This window comes from Calliphora vicina, chromosome 4, assembly GCF_958450345.1.
Source record: "Calliphora vicina chromosome 4, idCalVici1.1, whole genome shotgun sequence".
NCBI classification, from domain to species: Eukaryota; Metazoa; Arthropoda; class Insecta; order Diptera; family Calliphoridae; genus Calliphora; species Calliphora vicina.
In genome coordinates, this window is record NC_088783.1 from 48869307 (window position 1) to 48880062 (window position 10756).

General features: G+C 28.2%; 1 protein-coding gene across 1 annotated transcript in view; it reads right to left on the reverse strand.

The window, feature by feature from the left end:
- LOC135958415 (uncharacterized) overlaps nt 1-1916 on the reverse strand; it is a 40421-nt gene extending 38505 nt beyond the window's left edge. The window contains exon 1 of the mRNA XM_065509320.1: nt 1868-1916. Coding sequence (XP_065365392.1) covers nt 1868-1916 — 49 coding nt within the window. The remainder of the gene's footprint in view (nt 1-1867) is intronic.
- Between the last annotated feature and the right edge of the window lie 8840 nt (nt 1917-10756).

Here is a 10756-nt window from a genome sequence, read left to right on the forward strand (position 1 = left end):
CATTTTTTTCTCTAACCTATTTAAAAAAAAAAATATGCAAAGTTTTAGTAGTTCTGTTGACAACTAGGTCCGCTTAAGTGAGCCAAGTTTTATTTTACATGCTTTTGCTTTAAGTTCTCTTTTAACATCATATACAAATTGCATAAAGTCCCGAAGTAAATTTTTTGCTACAAAAGAAAAAATATAATGATTTTTTTGGGAAAGAAAAAACGTAAAAAATACGGCCCTTTTTACATGCTCCAGCTTTGGATGCATATAGGGACAAGATAACTAACTGTTAGCAAGCTGATCTTATTTTGTGTAGAATTTTATTGATCTTCCATATCTAAAAAACCAAAAAATTTCGAAAAATATTAAAAGAAATAAATAACTATAAATATTTCTTCAACTATCTTATTAAGGTCTACTTACATGTGAGAACCGAGGTAACCAATATTAAAGAGCCACGCACTTGTCTGCATTATCAGTAGGAAGCTGAACACTTGCGAATCAACTTAGAAACACCTCAGCTCCACCCGCGTTAAATTTCCTAATAATATCTCTAATAGTTCCCTAGTCACCGAATTATTTCAAATAAAAACGTTTCTAAACCACTTCGGATTCGTTGATACAAAATTCGACATTTTAGAAGCAGACAAAAACTTTGTTGTTTAAACTATAATGTTAAATAACTAAGTGAGAATAAATGGCAGATATTTACCCTACAATGTCATATAAGTTATTAAAACCAAAAATCGCGTTCAAAAGATACGCTTTTATAACCAATAAGCATTTTTACTGGAATTCAAGTTGAAAGCAAGTGTAATTCAAGTCTTGAATTATAGCCAAGCAATTGTATTACAGTTGTATTACACTTTATTTAAATAGCCTTCTCCAGTAAAAAGGAAATACAAATTCAAGCCATATGTTTTTAGTTTGAAAAATATTTAATTTTTTCAAGTTTAAAACATAATTGAGTACATTTGCATTCAAGTTAAATTCCAACAAAATGTTCAAGTGCTTAAATTGTTTCCCAATAAGCACCAAAGCCCCAAAAATTTAAGCAATTGAACATTTTGTTGGAATTTGAGTTGAATGCAAAAGTAATTATGCTTTAAACTGGAAAAATATTTGAAAAAATTAAATAATTTTCAAACAAAAAACATATGGCTTGAATTTATGTTTCCTTTTTACTGGAGAATGCTATTGAAATATAGTGTAATACAACTGTAATTCAATTGCTTGACTATAATTCAAGGCTTGAATTAAACTTGCTTTCAACTTGCATTCCATTAAAAACGCTTATGGGGCTATTAATATTTTATGTTTAGATCCAGATCAACCTTTTTTAAAAATGCCCATATTCAAAAATTTAAAAATAATTTAAGATAATTTCCCACATTTTTTTATATATAAAAAACGTAGTTTAATTATTTAAATAATGAAATATTTCTTGTATTTGTAAAAGTTTAGCCATTTCTAAGACTATTTGCAAAACATTAAATTTGAAAATTATTTACATATAGTCGGATTGAGATGTAATAATAATTTACAAAAGTAATTACTTAATATTTGTGATGGTCATCATAATAAGCAGAAAGTAATCTCTAAAACACATTAAAAAAATTCCAACTGGGAAGTTATTAATTATTTAATTGGCGTAACATATTTTTATTAATCATCATTTAAAAATTAACTCATTTACTTTTACTTTTAAACTCTATAATTTCATAGTCTTCTTCCCATACAAAATGAATACAAAAACCATATTAGTTAATTAACCATTTTTTCAAATATTACTAAAAAAGTTTTTAATAAAAAATATAAAAAAAAAACTAACCCGCTGTTTTATTTAACTAATATTCATTGATTACTTTATTTAACTCACCATCTTTAGTATCAGCATTACGATCATTATGATCATTAATATTATCCATTTTCTGATTATGTTGGCTTAGAGTTGTATTTGATATTACTGTTACATTTCTTGAACGATTTACGAGGCGCTGCTCTAAAGAAAGCGTTAATATGCCAGTTAAATCACATACTAACAACAACAAACTTAAACGTGTATAATTTTTTAAATTCACCATTTTATTATTATATAATAGATATTTTAATGAATATTTTTTTTTATAATTTTATTTTTACTTATTAATTTATTAGCTTAATTAATCACAGTTTTTAATATTTTTTTTAAATGTAATGCTCATGAAACTCAACTCGTAAATGAAAAATTACACATTTCCGCTTTTGCAATATGTAAAGAAAAGCAACAACCACTTTAGCAGCAACATTAAAATATTCAAAACTTTTTACATCCTGTTAAACAGCTTTATGGAAATTTTCTTTTTATTTTAACTTCAAATTTTAATCCTGTATTAATTTTTATTTGATAATATTATTTATATTTCTTTGATTTTAGTTTCCTATATTTTTAGGTTTAATTTTATATTTAACAACCGCTCAATATTTGTTTTGCAATAATGCAATTTTGATCTACGTCGTCAATCATGCGCTTTAGAAAACAAAAGTCATCAAACTGTTAGGTTCTAAGTTGAGAAAAATTATTTTATATGTTGTAAATAAGATTTTCACAATTGTAAGCGTTTCGTTTCTTATAATTTTTCAAGAGAGTAAATGAATTCAGTTCATTTATTATTTAAGAGAGATTTCTCTTAAGTTTGTTAAATAATTTATGAATGAAAAAGTTCATTCGAAATGTTACCAACAATTTAACAGCTGTTTTCTTGGTCTAAACCGGTAACAGTTGTAAACAGTTAAAAGCTGCTTGTTCAGTTTGATGTTGTTGTTGTTGTTGCTTTTATGCAAAACATTTAAAAGTGTAAGAAGATAGCGAGTTTTTGGTAAGAGAAACAATTAACGAGTTTGTTTAACAACTTGTCTATGGCTGTTTAACATAATTTGCGGTTTAACATTGTTAGCTATTAAATTTATTTCCGGTTCCTGCTAATAATGGAAATTGTTAAAGAAATTTCACTTGAGAATTTATTTACTAGCAAATTAAAGATTTTAAAGCATACTTGTCCACATAGGAAGAATTCATTACCAAATGGACAGAAAATAAATATTTTCTTTTTTTTAATATCGAATTTCAATGAAATTCATCACTAATGTTATATATGAAAAGATTTCAACAAATCATAAACCAGAAATACGATTGGTCCCCATTAAAAATTTTTGTAATGGGAACCAGTCCCCCTCAAACTTGATCACCTCGGATCTCATTTTTTTTAAAAATCAATTTTTTTAAAAATCGCCAAAAGTCCATTTGTGATCCGAATGAGCTGAAGTTTAAAATATAAATAGTCCTTGAGAAGATCTCTAGAAAAATATGCTTACATGTGAAGAGATATTCAGGTTTATTTATTGTTATACTCTTCACCTTCGTGAGAAGTAAAGAGTAATTTCCACAATATAATTTTCCGACCCTATAAAGCATATTCTGGATCCTTATATATAGCGGAGTCAATCAAACCATGTCTGTCTGTTGAAATAAACTTTCCGAAGCCCCCAAATAACTTACATACACGATTCATACATAAATATTTCCGGCTAGATTGCTATTTAAAATCGGTCCACAAATGGCTGAGATATAAGGAAAAAACCAGGACAACCTCGATTTTTGGTCATTAATATAGACAATATGGATATCTAATGATAAATATTTCAAAGACCTTTGCAACGACGTTGACTTACAATGGGTCAAAATCCGAAAAAATATTTTCTAAGCCGAATTTTTTTCGCTAAACATTAAACAAAAATAATTTAAAATTTAAAAAAAAACAATTCGAAAAATATTTTTCAAAAAATGAAAAAAACTACTTGGAAAAAAAAAGTTTGTTTACCTAAAAATATAAAAAAATTTTATTTTTGGTGAAGGGTATAACACAGAGACCAAAAATAACTGTTATTAAATTTTTTGAGACTGAAAAAGTTAGGCATAAATCAATGAATAATTTTTACGTTTTCAAATAAGAATTATTCATAATAAATATTTTTTTTCGTTGCTCATAACTTTTATTTTCGATTTATATTTTTTTACGTTGCTCAAAACTTTTTATTTCAATTTGTATGTTTTTAAGTTGCCTAATAAGAGTTATTCTAAAGAATATATTTTTTTCGTTGCTCATAACTCAAAAAAAGTTTCTTTCGCCACCTTGCACAGTGGTTTCCCTTATATGAACAATATCAATATCTTCAAAACTAAAAAAGGTAGGGTCTTCAAAATGTATCACCTCATAGCATGCCCGAAGAACTTAAAGTCCGCAAATTTTTTAGAAAAAATATTAACAACTGTAGCCACAGTAGCCCTTTGATTTTCCAAGGGTTAATTGGCTTTTAGATTTGTTTTATGAATTTTTGAAATAAAATATTTCAGTATGAAAATTCGTTTGTTTTAAACAATTTTAGTTAATTTTTATTCCATTTTAATTCATTTGAATTATACACTGAAAAAAAAACTAAATTAAAAAGTTATACAAAGTTATATGCGCGATATTTTTCGGGTATGTTGCAATCTAAACTGTTTTATATGCTTATTTTTCGCTTCAGCATCTTCCTCCGACAATTCACCTATTGAAACTACTACATGCTTGCTTACCTCAGCTCCATGGATCAGATTTTTAAGTACCGATGCAAAAATAAGACGGCGCACAGAGGGATTTTGGTGTCAAAAAGTCAATTTTTCAAACACTTAATTTCAACAATCAAATGATGCAGTTTTGTAAAGAAATGTTTAAAGATGAAATGTACACTTATAGTTTTAAGAAAAAATTTATTTTATTTTTAAAAAAGTCCATGCTAGTAAAGTCCTTGCAAGGGTGTTAAGCAAAAATTTACTTATATTTTCACGCAATTCAGTGGTTTATATACCATTTACCTTTAACATATTTGAAAAATATAACATTTCCACATCAATAAAAAAAATTATGGGGATACCATAACAGTTAAGAAGATATGCCCAAATCTATAAGTCTCTAATAATTATTGTATTTTTGATTTTCCATGGAGAAAAAAATGTAGCCCCACTTTCCCCCAAGCTCTTTTTTTAATAAAATGAAAGGTGGGGCTGTCTTGTTTCGATTAAAAAAAAAAATTGTTTTCTGAAGTTTTCGGGACAGGATGAAAACTATAAATTTTTTGTCGAATAATAAACGAAATATCCATCGGCGTGACCGATTTTATTGAAAGTCAGCATGAGTTCCTTTTTGGTATCAATAAATGTATGTACCAAATTTCTAGACTTTTACTTGAATATAAACAATTTTATGCGAAAAAATCAATTAGGATTGTATGGGCAGTGGGCGTTGGGCGTGGACGATTTTGATAAAATTTCATTTTTTTTTTTAACTTAGTCCATATAATTCTCTGTGCCAAATTTCAGCGCTCTACGACCACAGCTTATAATTTTTGCAAAAAAATGTATGAAGCCATCCCTCTGTGGGGCGAGTTAGTATATTAAAGATTACACGCCCATCCGCAAATTTCCGCAACTAACTTCAGCACTTTTATTATCTTACGAATCTGATAAATACAATGAAAAAAAACCCTACGTGGGAATATTGGGGGAACACATCTAAAACTTTAAGTAAACATAATGAAGTTATACAAAAAAGTAACAAATATATAGGTTAACTAAAACATTAATTTCACAAGAATTACAACACAAGTTAGTTTTATTATTTTCTAAAGATAAAATAAATACCTTTAACTTCAAAATTCATTGAAAATAATTTAATTTTGTAGACTACAGCAATTGCAAGACCCTTTTGAAGTGCACTTTTGCAAATCCAGCGTTCAGCTGCGCTTTGCAAATGAATATTTGCTCATGCTTTTAATTTTATTTTTAAAAAGTCCCGTTAGATTTCCAGCAAAAACCGGTTTGCCATTTAAAGGATTGGATATCTAAGAGACAATTTTTATGCATTTTGTCTAAATATTTTGTCATCGTTTTATTTATTTTTGGCCTATGGGCGGATCCACTGTGCCTTGGTTGCATTTTATTAGTAAATACATTGAATTTAAGCTTTAAAGTCGCAAAAAATAAGCTTGGTATGAGATTGATGTTTTTTATTGTGTGTTTTTTAATTATGAAGAATTTTGTTTCACAATCAATGTTTTAGCAAACGCATTGTCCGCCAAGTTGCACCTTTTCTCAGTCAACAAAATACGCAAAGCAGAAAATGCTCTTTCACCAGAAAGGCCTTTAGCCGGCAGTGCATAGACAATATGAACCAATTTATTTAAAAATTGCAAAAGTATCCTTTTTCTCGTCCTAATATTGCAACAAATCGGCTTCTACGTCCAGTCTCATAGGTTTAAAGCTCTCAATTTCAGCTATAGCTGCTAATAACTCTCGCGATGTATTGCCTTTGTCATCTTCTGAAGATAAATCCACTTCAAGTTCTCTAATTGATGTTCCGAACAACGATGACGTATTTAGATTCGTCGATTCGACAATCAGAAAATCGGATATTGGTTGAAGTGGAGATACTTCAGGTGAAGTTAAATCGTCAATAAAAGTTATGAGTAAAGAAAAAAACTATTTATTATGAATAACTCTTATAAGGCAACGTAAAAACATAAAAGTCAAAAATAAAAGTTATGAGCAACGAAAAAAAATATTTATTATGAATACAACTTATTGAAAAGCAAAACTTATTTTCATTGAGAATAACTATTATTTAAAGAAACAAAAATTTATTTCTACAATATAACAGTTATGGCTAAATTTTTTTTAGATATTTCTTATAACAGTTATGTCTCTGGTATAAATTCGTAGCCTCTCAAAGTTGGTCACCTCGGGTCAAAAATCGGCAAAAATCCATTTATGCTCCGAATGAGCTGAAATTTTAAACATAAATAGTCCTTAAGAAGATTTACAAAAACAGGCGCTTTCATGTATATGTTATCTCTATTAGTTGAAGAGATATTCAAGTTCATTGAATTATTTTTTTTTTAAATTTTGCTCGATCTTTTTATGGTTTTTTAGTTATGGCGGGCATACGGAGGGACGAAATTTATCACCGAAATATCAGCTATATTTGCAATATAATTCTAAACAAAATAAAGCCAACTCTCATCCCTATAAAAAGATACATGCATCCAAAGTTGGAACATATAAAAAGGGCCGTATTTTTTACGCTTTTCCCCAAAAAAATCGCTATATTTGTAGAAAAAAAAAATTTCTTTTGGCCTATATACTACTTTTATATGATCCGGCAAAATAAATTAATGTACAAGTGTGTAAAGTAAAATTTGGCTCACTTTAGTGGACATAACACCCCGCAGATTGGCCAATTTAAAAAAATTGTGGTATTGAAACAAGCACATACTTTTTTTCCTATCAGACGGTAAATAATTTCACAGTAGACACTTTTCTAAAAAAAACTCAGTTTTTGGAACACATTTTCCCTTTTTAGGAATTTCGGTATTTTGAAATAAAAAATGTCAAAGATTATAATGCCATTGATTTAAAGATACCTGAATCTATGTTATTTTTAAATTTTGTTAGAATATCCTAACCGTTAAAATTTTACATTATGGAAAATCACCATTATTAGAATTTGTTTAGTTTTTGAAGTAAATGAGGTCCGAAAAAATTATAATTTATTTTTTTTATTTTGCTAAAATTCGAACCCCCAATTCCTAGGGTTTTCACCAATATCAAATTCTTATATAAAAAGTATATATTTACTCATCAGAAGCTCCACAAACCTTGCTCCCTTTGAAAAATGTTGCATGCAAAATGTGTATAATACTTATTGAATGTAATTTATATGTTTGGTATAACACATTTTGCATGCAATATATAAAAAAAAACGTTAAAATTTTTCAAAAAAAATAATCAAAAAATGTCATTAAAATTATATTAAAATTAGATTGTTTGGCAAAAGTAATTTGCAACATTTAAAATGGATTGGTGTCATTAAATTAATAACTAAATTACAGTACAGTATATTCGGATACTTTACTTTAACTTTTTATAAAATTTCAAATAGTTAGAGAGGAGATAATTGTTATAATTTTTAGTCCAACGTGCAAAAAGAAATTAAATAAAATTATGAGAAATAAGAAAAAACTTGGTTGCTAAAATAATTGTTTGATACTCTTCACAAACAGAGATAAAAGAAACATGTTACCTCTAAACAAAATTGAAGTAGGAAAACTTAGCACTGTATTGACATGTGAGTAGTTTCATATTCAAATTTTACATTTTTTAACGTTTTTTTAAAGCATATTTAGTAGGGAAGTGCAATTAATCAAACATTCTGATTAATCAATATACTGATTAATCATTAATCAATTAGTTTGAATTTTGATTTTTCAAATATGAATATTTTGTTTAAAAAAAATTGTATACCCATTAGGGCATCCAAATTATTCGATTTTTCTTTTGTTCGAAAGATTTCAACTAAATTAATCGAATAATTAATTTTTTTTTAAATAATGAAAAATAAGTTTTTTCTTCGTCAAGTCGTTCGTAAAGTCGTATCGTTTCAGAATAATCAACATTATATATATGACTGCTCAGTATTCCGGCTGACATTTGAAATCATGGACCGATATTGCATATTTTCAATACCACACAAACATCACAATAGAGAGTAGGAATTTGTGGAAAATTTCAGCCAGCTACCTCCTTTCGTTTGGGACCTATCGTGTTTTCACCAGACAGACAGACCGCCGGACATAAGTAGCTAGATCGTCTTAGAATCTTAGGAGGCTCCTGGAAATATATTGGGTTTGTGACGTAAAAATGCGGGATTTACAATATATGGCATATCGGTTTTTGTTTTCAATAACTTTTATGTCCATTTTGAAGGGTACATATCTGCAATTATTTTCACTTAGTTATTACACATTACAGTGTAAACAACAAAGTTTTTTTGCATCAAAAATGTCGAATTTTATACCAACAAAGCATCATATGCGGGAAGTTTTGCTTTACTTCTTTAATTTGAAAAAAAGTGCCGCTGACCGATTGTACACCGAAGCTTATGTGCTCTATCGGTTTCAACGTGCAAGAGATCATTTGTGCGGTTCAGAAGTGGTGATTTCGACGCGGCAGATAAAGACTGCATAGGCCTCACTGTGGTTCCAAATCAAAATCTAGGTGGACAAAATTATTTGGCGCTCTTTTTATAAACTTTTTTTCAAGTTACAGTAGGGTCTAGATACACATATAAAAAACATTAATAAAAAATTCAAAAAATACGTTTTCATGTGTTTCTGAAACTAAATTTTTAAAAAGATCTGTATTTATTATATTTCAAGTTACAGTAGGGTCTAGATCAGTGATGTTCAAAAATAAAAATGAAGATGTATTGGTGAGAGAGCTACCCAGCAAACATAATGTCAAACACTTAAAATAATAACAAAATGAAGAAAGTTTAGATTTAGGATTTTTGTCAAATAAAACCAATTTATTAAATGAATGTAATTTAAATTTTAAGGAAATGAAAAAATATACATTGTAAGTCCGAAATTCACTTAACCTTCGCTTTACCAAAGGTTTTTTTATGTACATGGTTTACCAATACCCACCCGGGTGACACTACACTTCTATAAATATATGCGACGAACGAAATTTTAAAAAATTTTAAAAACCTTATAAAAAGTTTAAAATGTTTCTATTAAATTCTATAGAACTCTAAAATTTGTTCAGTGAGTATAAATTTCATTTAAATCGAAACAAAATTAAAAAAAATATTAAACCAATAAAAACTAAGTGGTCACCCGGGTGGGTATTGGTAAAGCGAAGGTTAAATTTTGTATTTATTTTTGACTTTGTTTTATTGTGTTCAATTGTAATTGAAACGCGTGTGTTTGCTATGCTTCGAACGAGAACAACCAACAACAATGCTTAATAAATTTCTGAAAAAAAATGACGATAGTCCGCCATATGTGTTTTCTTCGCATGCTCAGCGATGAATGAACAAAAGTATTTAAAAGAGCGTAACAAATGTGTGTAAATTTTTCAAACAATTGTTGTATGAACAACATTACTGGTCTAGATATATAAAAATCAATAATAAAAAAAAATATTTCTAAAAATTCCATTCCATAAAAATTTAAAAAAAAGTATTTCGGTGCTGGCGGCTACAATTTTTTTACAAAGACATTCCCCAGAAGTTTCTTTAAATGATGTATATAGTTATTGGACGGGATTCGACGGTCTTTTTTTTTGGCAAGCTATATAATATTCTTAGAAAAAAAAATATCGGTATATTTGAGACCATAGGACTATAACATGAAAATAGAGAGGCCCATAAATATAAGATATACACTTAATAAAAGCCTATATCAATGTTTACCTCTGTTTTGAAGTATGAATTTCTATATGGTAAAACAATTGTGATATATGTAATTTAGAAAAGCAGTAAAATATTAAAAAAAATTAACGAAAATATGATTCAAAATTGTTAGAACTTCAGGCGCTTCTATCGAGAAAACGAAATGTCCAATTAAAAAACCCATTTCTATTGGAGGAGAGCAGATTGTCAGCTTCCGAAAAAATTAAATTTTTCCAAATTCTGAAGATACCGATTTTTATAATTTTGTCCACCTAGATTTTGATTTGGAACCACAGTGGGCCTGCTCAAAAAGTTTGAAGACCAAGAATTGGAGGCATTACTCCATGAAAATTGTTGTTAAACTCAACAAGAGCTTGACAAATCACTGGGAGCTACTCATGCGACCATTTCATAATATTTGCATGCAGCAGGATTCATACAAAAGCAAGGAAATTGGG